The sequence below is a fragment of the Cinclus cinclus genome, chromosome 1 (genome assembly GCF_963662255.1).
Source record: "Cinclus cinclus chromosome 1, bCinCin1.1, whole genome shotgun sequence".
Lineage (NCBI taxonomy): Eukaryota > Metazoa > Chordata > Aves > Passeriformes > Cinclidae > Cinclus > Cinclus cinclus.
In genome coordinates this window covers 127,205,343-127,231,763 of record NC_085046.1, presented here as the reverse complement: position 1 = coordinate 127,231,763, position 26,421 = coordinate 127,205,343, and the positions used below count along the sequence as shown (strand labels likewise).

General features: G+C 36.5%; 1 protein-coding gene across 1 annotated transcript in view; it reads right to left on the bottom strand.

Moving 5' to 3' along the window:
* The window catches only part of SLC26A7 (solute carrier family 26 member 7), a 62,895-nt gene that overhangs the window by 34,461 nt on the left and 2,013 nt on the right, over window positions 1-26,421 (bottom strand). Inside the window, exons 2-4 of the mRNA XM_062502900.1 lie at window positions 15,000-15,110; window positions 11,203-11,375; window positions 3,524-3,688 (exon numbers count right to left, since the gene is read on the bottom strand). Of these exons, the coding sequence (XP_062358884.1) occupies window positions 3,524-3,688; window positions 11,203-11,375; window positions 15,000-15,110 (449 nt within the window). The remainder of the gene's footprint in view (window positions 1-3,523; window positions 3,689-11,202; window positions 11,376-14,999; window positions 15,111-26,421) is intronic.

Genomic DNA, 26,421 nt, shown 5'->3' with positions numbered 1-26,421 from the left:
TGCAGAAAAACCACACAAGGATTTTGCAACAGACTTGCAACACAGCCACAGAAGACCCTGTTTTGCAAAGCAAGTTTCCTACACAGCAGTTCATTTTAAAGTGTTGTGTTTTCTCAGAAACGTGGAAAGAGAAATATGTCTGTACACAAATAAGGGGCAAATACAAGTATGTTCTTCCGTTTTCAGATGCTGAGTAAAACTTGATCACTCTTTTCCCTTGTAAAGTTAGATCTCACATGCATTATTCCCTCACTGCTTTTCTTCTTCACCTTCACTTTTCTATTTGCAAAATACCAGCAGATGCAGTACTGTGCAGCTCAATTGAAATGTGACAAACTGTGTACAGGGAAAACAAAATTTAATAAGTTACATAACCTATGTGTAAACACAGAAACACCATAGGCTCAAGGCCAGTGCACTAGATTTGTTCTCCATATGCAAAGTTCCTTTCTACATATTTAACCATGATCTCACATGCTATAAAGAATTCATTTCACTGGCTTGCTATACTTGCAACTCTCCTATCACACTTTATTAAATATTCTTATTCTTGCTTTGCCAACCCAGAGGCTGCCTGAGGCAAAGCAATTGGTTTTGTGAGTGGGAGGTGTTTTGGAGTGGACAGAGAAAAAAAATGTAATCAAAAGAACAAGTCTTTGGATTTCAAGAATTTGAAGTAAAGAAATCTGAACTAAAGTAATTTGAAGTCCAGAGATACCTGCCAAAGTTGCCTTTCACTCTCTAGATACATGTGCAAACTACCTTATATCTAATTAATATAATTTTCACATAAAACTACAACCACTGAAGAAAATTATTGTTAAAGTCTAGCTCTGGTGCTTTTGACTGAGATACTGGACCTTCTTAAGGTAATTCATATGTCTGAACAGACACCAGAAATATTTAAAAATACTTATATAGAAAAATTGCCCCTTTTTTATTATTCTTTCAAGTTGTACAGGGTAGATTTTTTTTTGGTCATTTATTTTCACACAATTTACAGACCAATTCAGAACCTTAAAAACAAACAGGAAAATTTTTCTTTGGAATGTGTTCAAAGGGGTTTGGTTTCAAGAGAAGAGAATGGCAAAGAACTTGTTTCAAATTCATTAAAAATACAAGGGGTAAGGGAATAGATTTCTTTCAGAGCATTTGAATGACTCATTTATGATATCATCAGCATGCCAAGGTGGAAATATTTCTTCATATCACTGCTGTTCTTTATTATTGCTCATAATGTATATTTTGATTGTGCCTTGGCTGCAGTACTTAACACCAGTCATCTCTACAAGATGACAATATTCCTATATGTAAGTATAGTTTCCATGGAAACGCCATGAAAAAGAGGCTATTCACATTTTATATTAAGAATCATTTATTAAAAGGTTTTTAAAGAATAAAAGAAAATATGAAGAACAATTTTTAATAGTCTAATAAGCCAACTGACCACTCATAAAAATAGCTATGACAATTTTAGGTATGTACAAGATAAATTGATAAATTACTTGTGTTTATTACATGCTCCTAATTTTCATTAATAAATTGGTCCTGTAAAAAAATCAACAAGATAAATATCCATATGAAAAGCTATCAAATTTATAAAATATGATGAGGAAAACATTCTAAAAAGCAACATCTTCTAGTCAAGATTTCACATTAACAAACTTTCCAAATAATAGGAAAAAGTAAAGCACGTAGTAGGGCACGAAGACATAGTCAGTGCTTTTAAATAACGTGTCCTAATTTAGTGGCTGACTAGATGAAGTCTCACTATCAATACAATGTAAATATCACCTCAGCAAGTAGATATAGTTTTATTATGAGCAAAATATCATTTTGACAGGTACTGTTGTAACACTAATAATGCCAAGAGATTATGCTCACAGCACCAAAACTCAGCGCTTGCTGGAATAAGTTGCCATCAAGAATATGTTTGTGACTTTTGTGTAATAAGATTATACAGCTTTGCTCTTTCTAGTTTCAGCCAAAAATATGTACTTTTCAAGGGCTGTAGCCATGACACGGGTGGTGATGTGTCCTTGACCGTACCAGGTGCTTTCACATGATACAGGTGGAAAACACTGTAGCAGCAGCAATATCCACTGTGGGCCAAGGTGGGGAACAAAGGGTGATCAGTCATCACCTGACAGCCTTGGAACATTCCCTACCTCAACTGGAGCCCAAGTAGAACACCACCATTGTCACCAAAGTTTTGGAAACAATTTCCAAATGTTTTGGAAACTCCAGTAGCTGCCAACCAGGGTTATGGCCAGGATGGGAACCAACTGATGACTAAAGCAAATCAGCTTGTGACCCTGCACACACAGTCCTAAGTGAGGCTTTCTGAGCTTTGGGGGCCACAGTGGGCTGTGCCAGCACCTCTCCTGGAGGTGTGGGACACCTCTCGGAGCTCGTGAACCCTCAAGTCTGCAATGCTGGAAAGGCCATCACTTACAGCAAGGCCTGGGCTGATACACATACATGCACTCAGACTCCTTGAGGTGCAACCCCTGCCCAGGGAGAAACACTCAGCCATTTGCCATGAGTATAGCCCTGAAGCCAAGGGGAATATTTGATAAGCACCTTTACACTCACAGACAGACATGTATACATCTTTGCCTGTGTGCATCTGAAATTATTATGGTGTGAATGTTGCTATCATGAAACTGTAATTAAATCACTGCTATATTTATTTTAAAATCCCATTTAATAACTTCATAAATGTTACCTAATGATGAAATTCTGTTAAACCCTTTAGCACACCTTATTTTTTTGTATCCATAACCTTTGCACCCTTACCCCTTTTCACCCTTCATGCAATTCATTCTAAATTGATACTAATGCAATTTTCCTAGGAATGCTTCATCCTTGGAGTGAGTGAGCCTTGCCACTGAATTCTGTTAAAGTCACAATTTCCTAAGTTCATTTTAAGCTTATACCTGCTTTTTGCCAATACCTCTGGTGGTGATGCTTTAAGAAGCCTAACCACTCATATGCAACAATACTGAATGAAATGCTGCATGCATTTTGTAAAAATTACCTTAAAGCTGTCCACTTGCTGTGTTTATGGCAGTGTCATGTCATAAAACAATAAATAACATATCTAGAGTAATTTTTGCATAGGAGATGCACCAATCACGGATCATTTTCTTTTTACCGCAGTGATGGTCAAATTTTATTCAGCAGCATATGAAGAAAATATGTTTAAATTTATGTTTATATTCCTTCCACATGCTGACCAAGAGAGAAACTACCCTCCCTGAATGAGTGTATAATGACTCAGGATAATAAATGGAATTATTGATGCCCTAACAAACACATTTTAAATTACTGTACTAATTCCTGCTAGTTCTCTATCAGGTTTTCCAATTCTCTTCTTACAAACAGTTAAAGCAAGATAAAGGTTCATCTTTTGTTCATTCATATGTCTGCATAACAAATTCCATACTCTTACAAAGAGGCAAATAGTGCATATAATAAAATGGTAGCTAATGAGGTAATCCATCTCTTTCACTGAACTCACATGAAAAAATGCCAGTGGTCCTGATATATATGGCATTTTCATCCCCAGCAGATACTTCACTTGTGAAGTCACAACGTGTGTAGCTGCTCCTGTTGTCATCGCGCTTATCACGGGCTCTGTTAACAAGAAAGTGGCACTGCCCAACTGCAGCGTGAACATTGCTACCTGAAAGGTAAACGCAGGAGGATCAGCAACTACTACAAAATGCAGCTTCTTGGTGATAAGACAATGTGTCAGAGTCCCTTTAATAAGTTATAAGATTAATGAGCTAAAGATACAAAGCAAAAGTGGAAGACAAATATAGCTGAAAATGGAACCCACTAAAGTTCTGTGGGTTTACCTGCAATACTTTACTCACTAGTTTACCAGACTCTAATACTGGTCAGTAACAAAAGCAGACTCAAAGAAACTCTAAATATTCTTTCCTGCTCAAATACATGAGCACAATAAACACCATAAAAACATCAACTCAACACTGCAACAAGACATACAACAACTCAAAAAGTGAGGCTGGTTCTGAGACTCATTCCTGCTCCACTGCTATCCAGCCTAAATGGGTCAAGAGCCATATCTTGCCCAGCTTTCTGATTGCCATATCTTGCCCAGCTTTCTGATTGCCATAATGTCACTCTCAGGATTCCCAATATTAGTAATTTCAACAGATACCAAATTTGTGAGGTACTACAGAGACTCTTGTGGTGAAACCTCTAATCCAGGAATTTAAACTACAGCAGGATCTACAACTATTGTAGGTATTGATGTGTTTGCTGCCCTTATCCTGGACTTCAAACATTCTTTCCCTCCAAAGTATGAGATTTGACAACTCTTAATTCTTTGAACAAAGTTGTTGCACAGCTACAGCTGCTACTGTGGTTTCCATAAAATTTAATGCTTTTCTGATCCACATTAAGTTACACTGACATTATCTCTCCTCACAATGAGTTTTGCAGTTTCTTACCTCTATGGTCTTTTGCATTTGCCATTTTTCTGCCTGAAATTTACATGCTCTTGGCACAGAATTGTTTGTTACAACGCTTTTTAAGAATTTCATCTTGTGTTTATAATACTAAATATCATAATTTTGGAATATATCACAATCTACCATACTTTTTTTTCCCCTTTGTTTTGTTTTAGGTTTTTTTCTGTCATTTTCAGATGTTATCATTCTTAATGCTTAAAAACTATTCATGGTCTCACCATAAAAGTCATCTGTATGCAGTGACCCTTGAGCATAGTACCATGAAAGAAACAAAAATATCAAAATAAGTGGGTTTTAATTTATCATAAAACCTCTAGTGAGCACTATCCACTTCCATTTGAGAGATTAAATCTGAATTTTTCTTCTACTTCCCACTAATAGCATGCAAATTGCTCTTTACTATGAGTAATTGGAACATTGATTGCCATTCAAGATTGGACTCCAATAATGATAATTACTGTATACCCTCAGTGACTAGTAATTTAGTTATTCAGGCCTAAAACTGATAATTACTAATTTCAGATATTTTGTTTAGCTGTTTGTTCTAACAGTGTGTCTACTAATATATTTAAAACATTGTTCACAGTAGCAAAGTTCAATAAGAATTAAATTCTTCCTTCCCTAGTGAATTTTTGTTTGTTTTCTAAGATTGGTTTCTATTGTCTGAATGTGAAATTTCTAACTGTGTAATAGCTTAGTTTCCAGGAAATCTGATGTTTATTTAGCCATGGATTCAAAACCACAGAGACAATTCTGTGTACTACATAATATTGCAGAGAAGTATTAATTACTATTAGAATTTCAGAGAAAGTTATTATTGTGAGTTACAGCAAAATGATTGTTGAGCTTAGAATCTTCAGCAACACTCCCAGGTCTACTTTTTGGTTTTTTTACTTTCTTTTAATCTTCCGCATTTTAAAGAGGGTGCTTCATAAAAGAAAATATTTTGAACACAGTTTTTGTTGATTGCATGTAACTGTAGGCTCTGCAAAATGCATGCAAACATGAGTATGGTTTCAGTTAGACAATTTCTGTAGCTACTCAGCTAAACAAGCAACAGCCTACACTTGCTCCCCTCCCCTTGCTGCAGAAGGTAGCTCAGGACTTCCAGAGACAAACGAGTATTTCAAGAGCATGAACATCCTACTCTTCATTTACATGACAGTTAAATAAATATGATGTGCACCCATACATCTTCTATGGAGAAGATCTGAAAATGAAGCAACCAGAACAGGAAACATTCTCGGTGGAGTGTGTAAATTTTAGCATAAACTGGTATGGGAACCTCATGTTGTCCTTGCAACACAAGTAATGTACAGAAACTCCTTGGATCATGAGGAGGAAAATAGTTTTGAAACAAGCCTCCCAAATCTAGTTGCATGTGAGTTTTCTTGACACATAAAATTATTAGCATTTACACAGGCCCAGACTGACTTTACAATTCACCCTCCATGCTGGGCTACAACCATTTAAGCTTGGCTACCACTGCATTTTGAATAAGCACCATTTGAAATTTAGCTAAGCTGACAGTGCTCAATTGCATTACATTGTATTATGTCATAAAATCTTTCACCCAGTAACACTGACCAAACCGTAGAAAGTTCAATATTCTTAAAGAAATGTGTAATAATCTGCTTTATCTTGGCTATTGGTTGTGATGCTCATTTTTGTGGGTCTTCTACTTTATTTTCTAGTATATTTAATGATTTATTTATGTTCCTGATGCAGACAAACTACAGAGAAAAGTGACAGTAAAGTGCCACAACAGGAAAAAAAGAAACAAGCATTTTTTTTTCCTTTTTATTATTTGTCATAATGCTGAGATTTTCTTAAACTGTAAAAGAAAAAAAAAAATCACATATTTTAGAATTTCTAATTTTTAAGAACTTATTTCCTAAAGGATAAAAGCATATTTCAGGGAAAGAATATACAAAGTATAAAAATAGTTTGAAGGGCACTTGGCTGTTGTTTACTTGTTTGGCGTTTTCAGTACATAACACCGTGTAAAAAGGCTCCTTAAGAAGTAACGTTCTTGAGTTGAATTTTGCTTTTGCCAGGTATACATTCTTGAATAAATTCGTGTAAATGAAATCAAGACCTTTCAGAGAAAAATAAAAACAATATGAGAGAAAGAAAGAGAAAGCAGTAGACTTGAGTTAATGCACAGCATGGAAAAAAGGTATACAATGAAGTGATTAGGCAGAAGTGGTGGAAGGTGTGATTTCTAAAAACAATAGGAAAAAAAAGTAAATTTCAAATTGGAAGAAAGACAGTACAAAGGGAACCTTTTCTTGCAGCTGTCTTTACTGCTCCATAATTTTACTGCGACAAGTAGAAGAGAATGGGAATTTAGCCAGGAGAAGAAAAATGAGCATTTGCAAAAAGCAAAGCCCTCTATATTCATTAATTCAGAACCTTTGGTTCTTGTCCACTTTCAATACTTTCTTCCCATGACAACATGCTCACTTTATTATTATTAAAATTCCATTCAACATGTAGTCAATTTAACTTCATGGCCAGCAAAAATTTTTATCACTTAACAGCTCTTTTGAAATCACTAATGTCAAACTTTCTGTCCACAGAAATTGAAAGACTGATATCATGTTACCTGATGCACAGATTCAGCTTTGGAGAATTAATTTTAAACCCCTCAAAACTCCACGGTAGTGGAAGGGGTTTTTCACTGTTAACAGCAGACAAAGGGGTGGTGGTGCCCTTTCTGATCATTTGCTGCATGGACTGGGTCAATGAGGGCAGACATGGGGAACATCTCTTGGAGGGAAACCGTACGGACTGTGAGCTCCTCATTTAGCACATTTTATCAGTTATCTCAAAATCTAAGGTTGCAGAAGTGAACACAACTATGGACCCTCTGGAGACAGCAGTCAGACACAGTTCAGCTTGGCTGAGTTGCCAATGTAAAACTCTCCATGGCCTGTTTCAATAGACATCCAAGTGGCAGACCACTAGCTTTTGGCCTTCTGAGCTGCAGCTCTTATAATCATTTTGGGTGTCTTGAGAGTGTCTGGTAGCTTCTGATGGTGTGCAGAGTGAACTTTCCTCATTCCAGGACCCGAAAATGTCTTTTCTATGGTCTTTCTGTACTAACATATAGTATGCTCTACCATAATTGTAGGAACCAGAGGTCCCACCCAGTCTACTTGTAATTTTTGAAATACAGAATATAAATCTGCAATAAGGTATTTCCACTGTAAAAGAAAAATGAACTTTTTTCCTGATTATTTCTGTATAATAGACTCATTTTTTTTCCTCATGCAGAGCTATGTGTAACAGAATAGTGCAGCATCATTTTTCCCACAGGGTAATAGAGATTTGGACAAGAATATTGCCTTACAAAAACACCCTTCTTATGCAAATGTGCTCCTTTGTTATTAGCAAATTGATAATAGACTGTGTAAATTTGTTCTCCTGAAAACCAGAAACATTTTATTTCCAACACTGCGTATCAGCAACTAATTACATGTTAGATTTTAAAATACAGTAGATGAAAAACTTACTGATAAATATGTTACAAGACTGGAATGCAATTAGCAGCTATCTCGCCTTTACAGAAGAGTAGCCCAACTGAAGTCTATAACACTGTGGTCTTAAGAGAACAAAGTTTTTTCCTAGGGTATTTTTCTTCTCAGTTTGATCTACAAGGAGCTTTCCTCTATTTATTCAGCAAATCTTAATCCTGAATTTCAGTTTAGTGTGCTGAGATTATTTTAGAGACATAAATTTATGCAAGTATGCTTTCACATATAATACATTAATAAGGAAAAAAAGATATTACCTAAAAGGTCTTTTGAGGATTTTTTAAATGTTATAAAGGCAGCATCCAATTCTAATTACAAAATTACTCTGTAGGTGTTTCTTATGTGCTACCATTTTTCTCTCCCCATCAATACCTCTGAGGTATTTAATATCAGGGAAGAATTCCATTAATTTGATTTGTTTTACCTGCCCTGTTTATCTTTATAGAGTAACAGCTACACAAACATTAAGAAAATTTTCATTATGCCTTCCATTCTACTTTTAAAATGAAATAATGAATGTATTATATTAAATAGCTTTGGTAATTACCTTTTTTATGTTTACTTATTTTCTATTTTAAGGCTATTTTATCTTCATCAGAACACCTCTTAAGATAACTAAATATATTTCCTCTTGTATGACCACTTCCTCAAACATCTGATTTCAGAAGTAATTTAGGACTCTGAAATTTATTACTTTGAGAAAAATTTAAGCAGCTAAACCCCAAATTTCAATTGTGACAAGCACTACCTCTCCTTGTCTTATGATCAGAAAACAGTTCTATTTCTAATTAATTTATGGCACTGAAATTCACAGAGTATGCTCAGAGTTTGCCTCACACAAAAATGCACCGTTGTGGTCTGCACTAAACACAAGCTAGGCAACAGCAATTCATCTCAAAAGCATCCCTCCCCTGCCTCCCCTCTATCACTCACTGTTTCTTATGTTTTCCCTTTTATTTTAACATTATTTGCCAATTAGAGTACTTAGCCAGGCTACTGGAAAAATAGCATCAAATTGCTTTTTAGGCCAAGGGTGTTCAGCCCTTTACATACTCTTCCCAAGAAGGAAACTGCTGTTTTGGCAAGGACTTTTCATCCTTCATCTGGAGGCTGCCCAAGGTATGGTTTAGTCACAGCATATGGGGGTTTTTTGTGCAATTAGTGGCTGATTAGAGAACTGCATTTTGACTGTTTTTCAGAAAAATTAAAGTTTTATTGTATATAACATAATCCAGGTCTGGTCCCTTCCCAGAGCAATACCATCTCAAATGCCAGCTACATGGAAGATACAACTCCTTTTTGTATTTCAGAATGTCTTCAATGAAAAGCTGTTGCCTCAAAATGCATCACACAGTTCTTCTTGTGTGATACACATACATTAACTCCAGGCTGGTAGTTAATTTCTAATCTAATCTGATAAATAGAAGAAGGTGACTGACTTAGCTCTCCATTAAGAGCAAGATGTGCCCCGTCACCTTGTCAGGGTTTGCAGCAACTGTTAGTAGGGAGACTGGAATCTTGGTGAGAAACAGATTCCCACACTCAACAGCACCTGGGAAGATGGCAACATTTAATCTCAGCCTTGATCAGGACTTTCACCTGCATACACATTATTAGTAGCTTCAAGGCACTTCTTAGGAAAGAACTGTTTTACTCTGGTCTCCAGCCATTAAACTCCCATAAAGGACTAGTGGCAGCAAACGACAAGCACCATCTGTGTCAGTATGATTCTAGTGACAATTATTTGCAAGTGACATTATTTACCTGGGACAAGAGCCCATGCACGTGGCACAGTTCCCTGTCAAACCTGCTATGAAGATGCAGAGAGGATTTACCAGTTCTTCTCATTCCAGTCAGGATTAAACAGGACATGGGCTGAGATAAATCAACCAATGCAGTTGAAGGCATATGAAAAACCAGAACTTTTCAGGATGAAAGAGGTCTAGAGGACTCACACACCTAATGGGATTCTGCAGCCACCAAGTAACATAATTTCTGCACTGGATTTAGAATTTACATCAAATGAATGCAGGCACCAACATGAGGTATTTTGGCCTCTCTGGGGATGATGTAGGAGATTTCCAAGCTGTGAGCACAGGACTCCTGCATGAAGAGCTCCATTCATCTCTGCTGTTGCAAGCACCCTGCATAAGATGCAGTGCTGTGCTGCATGTGCTGGTGCATTGGGACAGCATGTGCAGGCACAGTTAGGCACAATCTATATCAGCCCTGCTTTCTTTTGTTGTCTGTAGGCTGTCCCTCATGCTCCTACTCCAAGTCATAATACAATAAAAGAATCCTCATCATAAACCAGTAAAAGAATCATAAAATGAAACAGAAATAACAATGCTTCTTGCTATTTCCTACTGACTAACAAAAGTATATGCCCCGGTTCCTGCCAAGCGTGTGGGCTACTGACAATCTCATTTTGGGCTCCTTTGCTCATCCTCTGTGTGGGAGAGGGATCCAAAGCACCAAGTGAAGGGGTCTGGGATTGTTTCAGGAGCCCAGGTACCCAGGAGGTGTTGCAATGTCACATGCTGGAACATTACTTCTATTTTAATATTTACAAGGAAAGAGGGAAACCGCATTGAAGATTTAAGCAACTGGTAATGGATAAAGAAACTTAGCCCTTTTAGCCAGAATAAGAAAAAAGAAGAAATTTAAAAGACCTCTGTTAATTTAAGTAAACTTTAGAGAATCATTTGACAACATCTGTTTTACTATTTCACTTTAATGATGGGTGTGTGAACTCTAAAGAGAATTTAAAGTTTTCCCTACTGTTTTTAATCATTGGATATTGTAGTCTTGCTTTTCAAGCCAAGGGCAACAGAGAGCCTCAGGAATATGTCAGTGCTTACCAGGAGCTGATTCATGTTTGTTTCTGAAGGAGAATGAAAGGGACACCAACTGCGAGTATTATGGTAGAAAATGTGGTTTTGCTTCATATTGTAAAACACTGGGAGTATGTATACAGATAATTACTACATCTCAACAAAGGAGTAGCCAAATCTTAAAGCACATTCATTTCATAATTTATGACCATTGAAGCAGATGTTTTCATGAGTTTTTCTCAGAGAAGAATAAAAAGTATTACAAATGTCGTAGCTTTCACAAAGGCAGTACATCAATAGCATAGAGAAAATGGGATCACCACCAACCTGAATGATTCCTCCTAGAAATGAAACTGCTGCAGCAACTCCAATCCTCTGGATTTCAAATTCTGACAAACCCAAAATTCGTGAATTATTGTTTGCAGTGAAATTAGTTCTGACTGAAGGAACAAGACGCTCAACTGCATTGGCAGATATTAAGGAAGTTAAAGCAAAAGTTCCTGTAAAAAAAGCCACACATTAATCACCAATAATTGGATATCTGACTGTACTCGTCACTCATGGTCTCTTTTTCAAAACAGCCATTATGAGTAAAAGTGCTATTTTGTACATTCCTGTCATCATAATAACAATTTTAAGGTAATTTTTCTATGTATCACATATTTCTTCCCATAAAATACCATTTATACAGGCAAATTAAATGTAAGTCTTTTTTTTTTTTTAGCACATTCGTTAAGACAGGTTTACAAAAGAGATTCAAATGCAACCATTTACAATTATTTCAAATTATCAGAAATGCTTTTAACTCACCCTGGATGTGATCAAGCTATTTGTCTGAGAATCCCAAGTGTTCGCCATTCAAATTTCTAGGGCAATTAAATTGCACTATATGTATAGTACCTAGCCCATTAAATAATACCCAGCACTCTAATAAATGGAGGCAAATTATGAGCAAAACATTTATTTGGTGAGAGAGGTAAAGCACATTTAATGACACAAAGTTAAATGAGGATGACAATTCACCACTGAAAGAAACAAACAAGCAGAACTATTAGAGCAGAAGAATATCTTGCTATGTCAGAGCAATGGCCCATCTTGTCCAGCACTCTGGATCCAGCTGTGATATCCAGAGGTGTTGCCTGGGGAAAGTACACAAGTTTGGCCATTTTCTGTGAGCCATTGCCCTCACTGCCAGCATCCATCGCTACTGTGTTGGAGAAATACTTCCTTAACTGGCTTTTTTTGATTTTGCATGTGGACTAGCATTCATTAATTTGTCAAAGGTTTGTCTGAACTTGCTTGTAATTTCTCCTTCCACAATGTCCTCTGAGGCTGTGGAAGTTCAGCACCGGCTGTACTGTTTTTCTTACTTTAAAACTCTTTTAAAGCAATTTCTGAACTTTGCCTTTTTTTCTACTGCTGCAGGACCTGGTGAACACAGTCCTGCCCTCGGAGTAAAGCTCACGGCATGAACTCCACAGGAACCCACCAGGGACACCACCACCCTGAAAAATGATCATGAAGTCCAGCCTTTTGCTTCATATCTTTCAACCTGCTAATAATTAATAAAAGGACTTTTCTTCTGTCACAAGGACAACTTAGTTTCTATAGTAACCTTTGGTGTGGAACCTTATCAGTAGCTGTTTGACCATTTTGATATCTTACATTCAAAGTATATCCCTTCTCCATGCACTTGTTGACATTCATACAATAGCCTAGAAGGTAGCATGGTATGATTTTCCTTTACAGAAGTCACATTAACTCCTCTCCAACAAGGTCTAAATATACTTTTTTTTTCTCCTCCATCCTTGGAAGTGTTCAATGCTGGATGAGGCCTTGGTTGGATGGGGCTCTAAGCAACTTGACCTAGTGGAATGTGTTCCTGACCGTGGCAGAGGGGTTGGAACTGGATGATCCTTAAGGTTCCTTCCAAAGCTGGCCATTCTATGGCTGTAAGGTGCTTGCATAAAATTAAATTTGAAAACAGTTTACCTTAAATTCTATCTTAAATCAAAGACTTGTATGTGTTATTTATGGTAGATAAAGCTGTCTTAGAGGATGGCTCAAAATCAATAATGTTAATGAGAGTCAAGAAAAAGGTGTATATGTTTGTTGCTTATGTGACAAATCTTTTGAAGTAGATCAGCTATTTCAAAGAAGAGGCATTTCAAGTGAATAGAAGTTAACAGAACAGGGCCATTGATGGATTTTCCATTTCATATTAACATGACTACCTTCACTAGCAAAGGACACTTCTACAGCCTGTGTACATATGGAGAGCATCACAGATCTTACAGAAAATTCTAGTAAGTGAAGAGGTTGTCTCCAGTGTCCATAAGGAATTATGGAACATTTGAGGCAGGCAGTATAGCTCCTCCACACTCAGCTACACACCAAGATTCCTTAACTGAGGCTGGGGAAAGAAGTGCATGAGACCTTCCTTCTGAAAAGACCAACAATATATGTCACTCAAATTTATTAATTACAAAAAATTCCATGTGTGCAAGAAAACTCTTTTGTTTCCTTTTATTTAATTGAGATCAAATTTTGAAATAGAATTATGAATGGAAAGAGTTTCCACACCAAAGACCATGCAGAAATCTGCAGACATGAAGCTGTGGAACTCAGCAAGTCATTCTCTGAACAGTATTCCCCCTCAAGGATAAAATGGCAGGTTTAACAGCTTGTACTTACCTGTTTTATAATCTGTTTTCATTACTAGAATTTATGTCAGCCAGATGCTTACTTATCTTTCCTACATATCGTGAATTCTTGTCTTCCTAATAGTCTTATACCAACAAACTTCTGACAATACACTTCCAAATTGTTTCATTTTGAAACAGCTTTTTAATATAGGCTAAAGTTTTAATCTATCTATATTCAAGAGTAAAGTTTATTTTCCAGATTCTAAATTTCTGCCTTTTTTTGAAATGCTTCCTTTTTAACATGAGTTGAGTACAGTCCCCTATTCATTACAACATTAGGACACTAACACATCCACAGATCCTTTTTGGACATCAAAAGGCTCAAATACTTTCTGTATATCTAGGGAAAACAAACTTTCAGCTTTCCTTTTTCCCTAAGTCAATTTATAGCTGTTCAGGATTTTATTTTTTATAATGTAACTTTTTGGATCAAAAAGGGTGCTCAAAATGTGTTGCTAACTTCTCAGTAGAACATTGCATTCACTTGTGCAATCAGACTGCGGAGTTTGAGTGTAATTATCCAGAACCATCTTTTCTCCTTTCAGAAGGTTTTCTCCTCTTCAAGGAAGAGATACTTCCTCCCTGCTTAAATGCTCTGACAGCTACAGGGGCTGCTTCCCTTTACCCAGCCATGCTGTGTGTTGCTACTCATCCTTCTTGCAAACTTCAGGGACCATCGAGTGCCCATTCCTGCACAGCAAAAAATTTGTAGTTCAATGTAATGAGTATTATTTCCAGCTGCCCTCTATAATTTGATTTCTTTGGGCTCAGAAACAGCATTTATTAACCTATTAGGAGCACAAAGCCATTCAATTCTTCAGCTGCTGAGGCTCTGCTGAGGGTAAACAAGTAACTCATAACTACCAGACTAGCCAGGCAGCATCTTTCACTGTCTACCCAACTTCTCTGAAAGACGACAAGTGTCCTTAGTGGGAGAGTCTCTAGCTTTAATATAATAGCAGGTAATGGCCTCAGAAGGTTTTTTTTCTTTTCTTGAGAAATGCAGGATTTGTATTTTAGACAGGTGAGAAGTAATGTGTGTTTTCTATGGTTTAAGAGGCAGTCAAACCTTTTTCATTTCCATTTACATACATCTTGTTGGCAGAGCCATTTATTAAACTCTTAGCCCGAAGCAGATTTCTAAAGCAGAGTTAAAATACAAAAGCTCTTACTAAATTACATTTACAAAGGAAGTGTCAATGCAATATTTAATTATAATGGCAGGAGTAACTCCAATATATTCTTAATGAGGCTCTTTAAAGTACTTAAACTGACAAAAATAGTTGTAAAGAGAAGCACAAAAACCTTTTATTTCTGTTTAATCATAAATAATTTTCCTTCCATTGACCTTTAGACAAGAACAAATTTCAGTATCCAGTTCCTTATTTTTGAAAATGACTTTAGCAAATAGACACTTACCTGTTGCAACATGACGTCCCATTCCAAATATGGCATAAATAATGACAGGGAAGAAAGATCCATATAAACCAAAAACTGGATGGACTGAAGACAGAACAGCAAAGGCCAGCCCTGCAGAAAGTTAAAGAGAATTACTTTCCTGTATGAAGATAAAACTGTTCTGTTTGCTTTGTTGTCGGTTTTTTAAATTATTATTTTTATGAGGAAATGTCTGCAATTTTATTAAGAGCAGGAATAAGAGCACCTTCATTTAAAACCTAGTGTGTAAGTAAACTACTGTACAATAAGGATCAGAAATAACTGTGGAAGGTTTTTCATTTCATCATCAAAATCCACATATCCTTCCATGTTTGCAAGCTGTCTCCATCAGTAGTTCCAAGCCCCTTTTAATAGCCAGGCCTCACAGAAGGATGCAGCATTGTTTCACCCCCTCCCTCACAAACATGGCTTTGAGACTGCCAGGTCTCCAGACAGTGGGATGGTTATGTCTTACAAATAATTCAAAACCTGTAATTTTGGTTTGGATGGAGCCCCTTCAGTCTGCTTTCTTCTAATTTCTCAAACAAAAAAATATTCCAGAGTACATCCTCCTTTTGTGCCTGGGGTTTTTAAGTCTTTAGATATTAACATTTCTTTCATCAAGTAAAGCTGCCAGTTCAGAAACAGTATGTATTCTGCTTTCATATTAAGATGGAGAACGAATGGAATTGGTTCAGGTTTAACTTTATAGACTTACTAATAACCTTCATTGCTGAGCTATAGAGGACAGCATCCATCCTTTCCTTAGAAAGTCTTGGACAGAAACTCATCTTTCAACAGAGAAATTCCTGCAAAGCAGCAGATTTGGCTGCTTTTCAATTTGTGATACCTAAGATAGCAAGTGAGACTACACTGGCTTCTTACAACTTATCAGAAGGAGAACACAGCCCAGACTATGTAGGCAGCAGGCTCTACTGCTATTTCACAACTCTTATTACTGTAAACTGAGAGTAGAACTTCCCTTGCACCGTTGCTCCATAAATTTTGGTGAGTACCTCATCATGCAGCCTGGAAGAAGGGACTGGCCAGTGTAGCACAAAGAAGCCTTTCTGAAGTCCATCTTCAACCTGAGTGTATTCACAAGCCTAGGGCAGACGTGTGTGCACTGGGGGAATGACCACGTGTGGTCTGTGACACAGGTGATTCAGATATCTGAAATGGAGTTGCCTTCCTTCTCTGTACATGTGAAATCCCCAAAGAAAATCTAACCTGTAGGATCAGTTGTTCTCACTGGGCTTTCATAACTGCTCCAGAAAGCATTCTTTATCTGAAATGTTGGTGTTATTGGCCTTTGATAATATGGACAGTGCCAAAGAGTGTCTTTGTTTATGGGCTTTCAGAGGCAATTCTGAACATTTTTATTCAAAATCTCCTTAAATTTTCATTTGAGTCTGTAAAAAAGTGCACATATAGGGGGAGGGGGAACAAGAAAATGCAAAAAGATCAGAAGTGTCAAGTTCTCAGGGAAGCAATTCATCTCTTCTTAAAAAAACCTCACAGTGAAGATTTTGCTGGGAGGAAACCTACATGGATCATTTTTATCCACATTGTGCCCAGCAAAGTAGCACTATCAGCTATGACTTGGAGAAGAGATATTTTAAAATGCTTTTAGTTCTAAACTTCTTTTAAACAGAAATGGACTTGGTTGCTCTTCAGCCTTGTAAATTAGAGCATTTACTGATAGTCACTTCCACATTTTTCTCTTAGCACAGTGTTATCATAAACCAGAAAGGTCTTTGAAACTGTAGAGCAGCTTCCATGTTCACATGGTCAATAGAGGCAAAAGAAGATTCTGACCCAAGAGCAACACAAAAGGGTGTGCCTGAAGAGAATAAAAACAGCACAGGAGAGAACTACATGACCCTATCCAGATAAAATCCAGCATGGAGGAGGGGACGGAAATAGAGAATAGGAGAAAGAAATTTTTAAAGCTTGTTTAACACTGAAAAGCTCTTATATTATAACCATTTTTGAAAAAAAAAAAAAGGAAACTAAAAATTTGGAATTATTTTACTAATCAAATACTACTGACACAGACATTCCAGCCTTTCAAGAAAGCTTTATGCCAGGCTAATTTATTTTACTTTCCAAAAAGTAAAGGAATCAGGAAAATCAGTATAATTTCAGTCTCATCTTAATTATAACAACGTAATTGAAATGAAGTGGCCTGTCTCTGTGGATAAGCATAAGGGAAACACACAAGCTTCAGTACTGAATGCTGAGACAGATACATACTTTAGAAGGTTTTTGGGAAAAGCCTGTTAATCCTGGTTGAGGTTGTAAATCCAGATGATTTGCTGCTGATAAATATAATTTGTTTACAGGCAGATAATCTGAACCTAAATTCAGCCCTTGCTTTTCTCCATTTCATGCCTAGACCTTTCACATTTTGTATTAATTTTCTAGAAGCAGTGTGTAATTTTTTTAAAGGGTGAGGTCATGGCAATCAGGACAGAGCTAAAATTACCTTTGACTTGAGTCCTGGCTCTATTTGTTGGGTTTTTACTCCTGTTACTGAAGCATATCACTGACTGAAGTGTGTGAGAACAGAGAAACATTATGAAATAGAATCAGTAACGACTTCAGGTTTTCTAAAAGTTCTAAATGTTCTAAAGGTTCAAATACTTTTCAAGATGTAATCTGTAGTATATTTAAGCTTATTTCATTAATTTTCATATTAAACTTCACTGGAATGAATTCTGTTTGCTCAAGAACTTTCCTGTCAAAAGACAGGAAACATTATTTTATTTTTTTCATTTCAAAGAGTAATTCTTAAAAGAAATAGATCATAAAGTAAGGATCTCACATAATCTTCACTGGTAATATGGAGAAGCCCCCATGGCAGTGACATTAAGGTTTTCATATAAGAATATAAATTCCATGTAAAGAAATGCAAACAAATATTGAACAGTAAGTTCGGATACAGTACATTAATATTGTTTGTTTTAACTACCTCCTTATCATAAGATAACATTGTGGAACACACTTTCACTGAAAACCATGACCTGTGACTAGCACCAGGAGTTTAAAAATCCTCTGGCACACCATGCTGAAAAGCAAGAGGTGTTTGACACTGGTGCATGATGTCAAATGCAACTGCAAAATAACAAGCCTGATACAAAGAGAAAGAAGGCCATCTCCTTCCACAGGATAAAGGTCTGCATTTAAGTTAGAAGCTTCTGCTAATTAGATTAGTGCCAAAGCTACAGCAATAAAAAAAATATTTTCCATAGGAAGAGCTATGAATCACTAGAGTACAGTCAACTAGTTAACAATTTTCTGCATCTGGAAATATGCTCGTGATACAGACATCTGTTTTGAGGAAAACTCTACCATGTCTTCTGGAAATACTAGGTGCCAACCAGAAATTAAATGAAGAAGCAGGAAAATTCTTAAGCCTATAATTAACCTGAGGAGTATAATTTAGTACTTACTGTAAAAAGCTATATATTTTAAAAGTTTTTCTGATAGAGGGTAAATTCAAAGCTTTGTGTAATTGTAACCTTTCACTCTTAAGTGCGACTATACTAAGATGGTCAGACTCAAGGTTTATGGAACCCTAAATGACACTAATTCATCTTAGACCACTCAAAAATGCTATCTGCAGTTGTGGTCAGTCTCTGATTCTTCAGAAAAATGCAATTTCTCCATTTGCTCACAAAGTTCTATTATAGTAAGAAAAATATTTTCTTAGGTAGTAAGAAAGGTATTTTCTGGAGATGCCCTAAAATGTAGAATTGATACATATTTAATCAGTCTCCTATCAATACTTATTGGAGACTAACCAGACAATCAATGACCCATATCCCAGGCTTTAATTTCTAACTCCAAGATAGCTAACTTCTATTGAAGAAAAAAAAAAAACAAAAACAAAAACATTTTTTTCCACCACAGGAAAAAAATTAATATTATATTTCGTAACAGTTTTCCTACACACAAACTACAGTTCTGGAGGGTTCTTTGACAATGGCTTAGTAATAGCTCTTAGTACAAAAAGATCCTTTGGAAATAATATCATTAACCTCCAAAAATGGGAAGCTCAGTATCAGTTCTCTCAATGCACCTTTACCTCATGTTTGCAAGACCTCTGTTACTTACTGGCCCCATTTGCTGGGGTTACACAAGTGGATTGTACCTTCTGTCTTACTTAGTTAGTGACAAAGTACCAAGAGCTTCAAATCATTCCTTGGTTCTTCTGTCATTCATAATGAAGAATGCAAAGACAAAACAGAAGGAGAGATACTGAAAAATTAACCATAAATATTTCAGAGACCACACAATGTTGATTTGGCAGCCCCCCTCTTTTTTGAAGGATCCTTCAATGCAGTTCCTTCCCATGCAACTGTCTCCTTCAGCCTGGTGAGGGTTAAGCACCTCAGCTGTGTTGGCCACAGTACCTGAATTCACAGCATTTATTTCACTGATTCTGAAATGCAGCTCTCCCAACGTACCATCTGACTACTACATCAAAGGCAGATCTGAGAAAACACTGTTCTATTCTGCCACTTTATAGATCTCCAGATACTGACATTTGTGTCTTAATGTTCAGAAGGAAAATATGCAAGCACTATGGTACAAGAAACAAGTGTATGGCATGACCTGCTTATGATTTCACTATTCAAGACAGCATGACCCTTCTGTATATAATAGAGATACATACAAAATAGAACATTAAAAAATTCTAGTGTTTTCTTTTCTTTTAATAGAGCTCCTCAAAAAAAGCTATCATTCTTGACAGACAATCTGAGATGAAACATTAATACCCCTTTAGGATGAATCTGACACAATGTCAAATTTTATAAACAATTTTATAAACTGTTTCACAGTGAGTTCTGTGAACTATTATCCACTAGTCAGTCAGCCATAATACCTGAAGAATTTGGTCACTTCAAGAATCAAAGCATTTTGAATCCATGAAAGTGGATTATAGGTAAATTTCTCTGTATTTCAGTAAGAATAATCCGAGAATGAAGCCTTCAGAAATTTCTGGCAAGCAGGTAACTATAAGGTAATCTTCTGAGAAGAATTAGTGCTGTGGAGAAACAAAAACCTGTCATGAGGGATTACAAATGAGATGGACTTTCTGAAATCCATGAAAAGGGCATCCATTTTGGCAAATCAGTGGCCAAGGATCTGAACACTAACAGTTTTCTTATCTGGAAGATTATATGTGGTGTCGTTTCTTCCTGGAAGAATCAGCATTTCCTGGGTTTCTCAGTCTCTGTCCGTGGTGCTCAGACACCCCAAGGCCCAGGGATCCACACAACCCATCTGTTCATACAACGTAGGTACACCAGACTGCACCTGGACAGGAGGCCCCAGGGGAGTCAGAGGTCATCCAGAAGCTGAATTCACATTTCCAGCAGTCTGTTAGACAGGTCTGTATTAGCCCATGTGCAACTTGGAAGAATTTTTGTAGACATTAGAAAAAAAATATTGCATGCACAGCAGCCTAAGTGCCTTGCTCCTCCACTGGAAAGTTGTAAAGTGTGAAACATTGTCCCACATTTACTCACTAACATGTTTAATTTCATATTCAGCTTACATCATTATTCTTTGCATGGAAGAACTATAAAAGAGTTCAAACAGACACTCTCTTCCACAAATCATGAACTACAGGGATTCTCCAACACATCCTGTAGGAGTTTTTCTGGCTCTGTTTCCAAACGTGCCTATTCGATTTCATCTACACATGTTATTTGTAAGCCAGATGTATATTTACAAGGCAGCTTTACCCCTTAATAAAATTATTAGCTCCAGTTAGTCAGCTCAGAGTATATTTATGCCTACATTTATGATGAGAGCATGAAATAAACCGCTGGTAACTATCACCCTTGAGAAGACACAGCTGGGGTTCCTCCATGAAAAGCTAAGAAAAAAAAATTATATAAGTTTTTGGCATAATGCCTTCCAAAACACTGGGCACCAGTTCTGGAATGCAGGAAGGCAGTATAGTTAATTTTTTTAAATGTCAGGATCTCCAGCCAGTGTTAAAGAATTAGTTGTTCAGCAATAAATCCAGCTCCAGATTAAATTAACTTTAATTAAAACATACAAACCACACCAAGGCTCAGTAAGTTATTATTGGGCCTGAAGAATGAAAAAGAAAAGAAGTTGGCAGAAATAACAATACTGATTTCATCAGATGCCATCTACATATTTAACTTTTAAAGGAAATATGTCTCAAGGGCCCTCCACCCTCCAAAAAAACAGCCCACCAAAATTCACTTGAGCCAAAGCATTTCTTGTTCATGATAGGTCATAGGAAAGGCAGCAAATGTATAATATTATATATAAATTCTACATGAACTAGCTGCCTACAAAAGAATATATTTTTTTTAATCTACAAACACTGACATCATTGCAATCTGATAAATTTGAAACTCCAGATCTTATACTGTCATCCTTCCAATGGGAAGCTATTGCATACATGCAATGTAACACACAGAAAAATGTTAAAATGTTTATTTCAAAAGAAACAGAATAATGTTTATGATTCCATCAACTTAGCAAGAAAAGACAGAATCAGAAATACAGTGGCAGTGTTTTCATTTTGGAACTCCCACACATTACATTTGTCTTAACTTTTTCATATATATACAGAAGTTCAAAATGTTAACTTTTTTGGTTTTTTTTTTTTTTTTGAGCAGCAGCTCAAAAGCACATAAAATCGAAAGGGAGCATAAATTTGTGAAGACCTTCTTTGTGGTCTGCTCTCCCTTATCTTATGACAGCCAAACACAATTGTTTGTAATTTAGCCCACCCATAAATGGAATTATGTGATAAGGAGATCCATTTTCTGAACCCAATATTTAAATACAATATTTTTAGAATTATTTCCAATTTTAAATCTAAACATATTCAAGATAATTTATTTTCACTTCTCCATGAGCTGCAACTGTCTTTTAGTTTAGAAGGCTTTCCTGATAAGGAACAAACCTTTGCATGTTTTAATTAACCTGTCTGGGCCATTTAATTTTTCTCCCAAATATAATCTTTGTTTGTCTGCTGCTTCTCTTAGCCTTTTCTTCTACTGAGATCATCTTCCATGAACATAGGCAACCAAAACAACACACTATATTTGTGATAATGGATCAACAGATAGCACTGCCAGTGGTCATCAGCTTCTTTGCACCTCTTAACTCACACAGCAGCCTTTTTATTTCCAAATAGGCTTAGTATTTTCCAACATATCATTAAAACCACCTCTACCTGAGAGCAGCAGCAGATTTGTCTTTAGAATCCATGCATAAATCTGAAGCAAAACCCACCAGCTCTCCCAGAGCCTTGCTTCAGAATTGCATAGCTGAATCAACCAGTCTGGTGTCCTTTATTGTTTTACTTTTTTTTCATTATTAATTATTATTTATTTTCATTTATTTTCATTATTCAGTTTTCTCATTATTATTATAATTACTACTAAAGAGAAATACAACTCTATGGCTTGCGTCTGGTCCAGTCCCTTGTCTGCAATACAGACTTGTAACTGGGGTACAACACTATACTCACAATCAATCATAGAATATAATTCTAAATTTGACAGAATCATCTAGGGTACATGTTACCAGATATGTAATGACACTTACCTAATTTTTCAGAATCCTGAGATGGCAACTACCCATCTCAGCCTTCAATCTCCATGTGTTTCCTTTTCTCTGTTTGAAAGTTATATATCCATGTTCTTGACCATTTCCCACATGGAAAAGTTGTCATCCTTCAAGAAACTAAGTCAAAGTTCTAATTTTACACTGAGGCTTCCATTCAGACCAAATCCTTCAGTAGAAGGTAGCGTGCCTTTGTTTTGTACTCATGTTTTTAAAGGCCGAGAAAGCACTTGTATGTTTGGGATTTTTTGGAAGGGTTTAACTCAGTTGCAGTATTAGACATTCACATCAGTACCAAAGTACTGAAACCTGAATTCTCTGCATCATAAACTCTCAATGTAATATTGCATAAGTAATTTCACTGTTTCAATCAAAATCATTTTTGTGTGTCTAATTTCCCTATCCATATATACCCATATACTTTTCTATTACTGGACAGTGTAAGGAGCTCTAAATTGTTATAATGAAAAGTACAGGGTATAAGCATTATGATCACCCAGAAAATTACAAAAAAAAAAATAAAAATATATAAGTCATATATTTGTGAAACAGGAGTCTGTCTGCTCATTAAGAGCTTGAAGATATGGTTTATAATTATCAAAACCTCAAGAGAGATCTTGGAAAAAGCCTGAGAGAGGGGTTGACATTGTCTGAAGTTAGGTACCTACATTAGAAATTTACATCCAGAAGAGTAAGGCAACTTCAGATGTTATGCAGAGCATTTAATTTTCACAGCATGTCATGACCAAAATGCTTCAGACATATTTGTGTTCCCTACATGTATAGAGAACATAAATAAGTTACATACACTAAAATATATATTCAAGCAGACTAACTTTGGTAATAATTTCTCTGGCAATGAACTCAGCTGCATGAGAGTCTTATATAAACTTTTTCTGACAAACTTGGATTTATTTCTGTTGCATTCAGGGAAGTTTATTGATGCGTCATGCTACTAGCTACATGGCTTCTATATGCCAGCCTTGTGAGCAGTGTGCACAATTCTGCCCAGGAAAAAAACAAAGAGCAAAACAAGCAAAGAAACAAACCACAAACACCACATTCTCAATAGCAAAATAGTGAGGTATGACTACCAACAAATATACACTGCAGAATTTAAATCCTGAGGCAAAAAGCTGTTTGTTTGAAAAGACAAGACTGAATGAAGAAGGACAACAAAGTGGATTAATGGTAGATGGATCAAGAGCTTGGTATTAATAAATAATGTCAGGAAAAATCATCTATGAAAGGCCTTGAAAGTAAAGATGAATCATTTTCTTGGTGCAAAAGAAGTTACTACTGTGAAAATAAGTTAAGCAGCTGCATTCTGAAGAGATATGTTGGGACTGTAGCACATATTCAGAAGGCCACAGAAAAAACATGACAGTTGTATGAGATTTAGCTACATGGAAAGGTTACATCATAATATATCTTAATTTTATCATTAAGAAAGGAAACCAAGAAAAATTCAGACTGAGGCTGATCAAAGCATTCTTCTTATATGAGTATGAAGTGACCATGTCACACAAAAAAACCCACAAATAATTCTATTGTGACAGGTCAATGGATGAATTACAGAAAGGAAAACAGTCAGACCTGCCCTTAACCATGAACTGTTAAACATGAACTGTTTATTAGCCACAATGCCATGGATATAATGGTTAAGACACCTAAACTTTGATGTCTGCCTCATCATTGTCTACACCTGAGCCCATCCCCTGTTACACTCAGAGGAAATCTTATTAATATAATTGATCAATCTTAACAAAGAGGATAGTTCAGTTTAGTCAGATGAATCATGCCTGTGTTGATTCTAGCCAGCAGTTAGGTACCCACCCAGCCTCAAAGGATGCAGGAAAGAATCAGAAAAGCAGAAGTTAGAAAACTTGTCAGTAAGATAGACAACTTAATAAGTGAATGAAAGAAAAGAAAAAAGTGATGTAAGCACAGTCATTCACCACTTCTCACAAGCATAGAACCACGGAATAAACTGAGTTGGAAGGGATTCATAAAGATCATCGAGTCCAACTCCTGGCCCTGCCCAGGACACCCCAAGAGTCACACCATGTGCCTGAGAGCACTGTCCAATGCTTCTTGAATTCTGTCAGGCTGGTGCTGTGACCACTCCCCTGGGGAGCCTGTTCCAGTGCCCAGCCACCCTCTGGGTGATAAACCTTTTCCTGATATCCAACCTAAACCCTCCTGACTCAGTTTCCTCAAGTCCTGTCACTGGTCACCAGAGAGAAGAGATCAGCACCTGCCTCTCCACCTCCCCTCACCAGCATGTTGAGGTTTCCCCTCAGTCTCCTCCAGGCTGAATAAACTAAGTGACCTCTGCTGCTCCTCATTTAGCTTCCCCTCAAGGTCCTTCATCATCCTTCTTCCCCTCCTTCGGATGCTCTCTAATAACTTAATGTTCATTAACACTTACCAACTAAATCTTCATTGACCAGTGAAGAACAAAAAAGCAGCTTGCTGAGAACCACTTACCTGCACAGCAGACCCTTTGTTTTATTAGCATGATTTCAATTTGGAAAAGAGAAAGGTCAGGCACTTATGAGACATCTCATGGATTTATCTAGCAATTGAATTTGTTGGCAAGGATGAGGGATACAGAATTAAATGGAAAGAAGATTCTTCGTAGAATGACTGCTGATGGAGTATTAATATGTTTTATAGACAAAGGGAAGAGAGCAATGAATGCTAATCCAACAAGAAAATTAGGAATTTATTTTGTTAATTAAGAGGATCTTACTCTGGTCTATCAATAACAGAGTTTGAGAAATTTTTGAGACAAATTATGTAGTGCTTACCAAAATAAAAATGCCCAGATTTCTCAACTTTTTATTACAGATTATAGCAAACTTCAAGACTGCATCATGATGTTAATTTTCGATTCAAAGATTCTTTTTTCAACCTTAGGTATAAAACTAAGAATAAGGATTCTATGTTAGCATTATTAAATTACATTTGGAGCTAATATTAAATAGTTGGAACTGATGAAGCCTGATTTCCTTTACTGATTTTGACTTGTGGCTGACTGACTTTGCAGTCTGAGACTGCAAGTCCAGCTGGACCTTTGGACCAATTGGTGCATTTGAAAGGTGGTTTTTTTTTTTTTTTTTAGAACTTGTAGGGTCTTTTTCCTACATGATATTTTCATAAAATTTTTAGAAGCATAATTATCTTTGACATTTCTTTCTCCATATTCTGTAGAACTAGAAAAAGGACTCTAAAACTAGGGGATACATATAGAGACAATATAAGTATTGTCTCAATAGGTAAAGAGCATTGAATTTTGGGACTCCTGAATTAATATTTATTTATTATTTTTAGTAGACAATGGTTTCAGCAATGACTCTTTTATCACAAATGGCCAGCAACACATCATGGTAATCCCATGCCTTTACTTTCCATCTCACTACACCCCTCAGTCTCCTCTTTCCCAGTCCAGTTTTGTTACTTTCCCTATGACACAGTGAGGACAGTGACTTTCACCTATTCTTCCTTACAAAGAGAAACCAGCAATTTTATCTAAAATTTAGATTAGAAGCTGGAATAAACATTCATTACACCAGATCAGAGCAGTTGCCAACCTGAATAGTCTGAATATGACCAATGCCAGATGAGTAAGAAATCCCACAGAAGGCAATTGTGAAAAACACAGTTCAGTTGGAAGGCCTTTCTTAATTTTTCTTGAGCTACTGGACTGCTCTCCACCCTGCAGTTTGCAGTTTTCAGCACTCAAAAAACTGTGCACACGAACATGACTGTACAT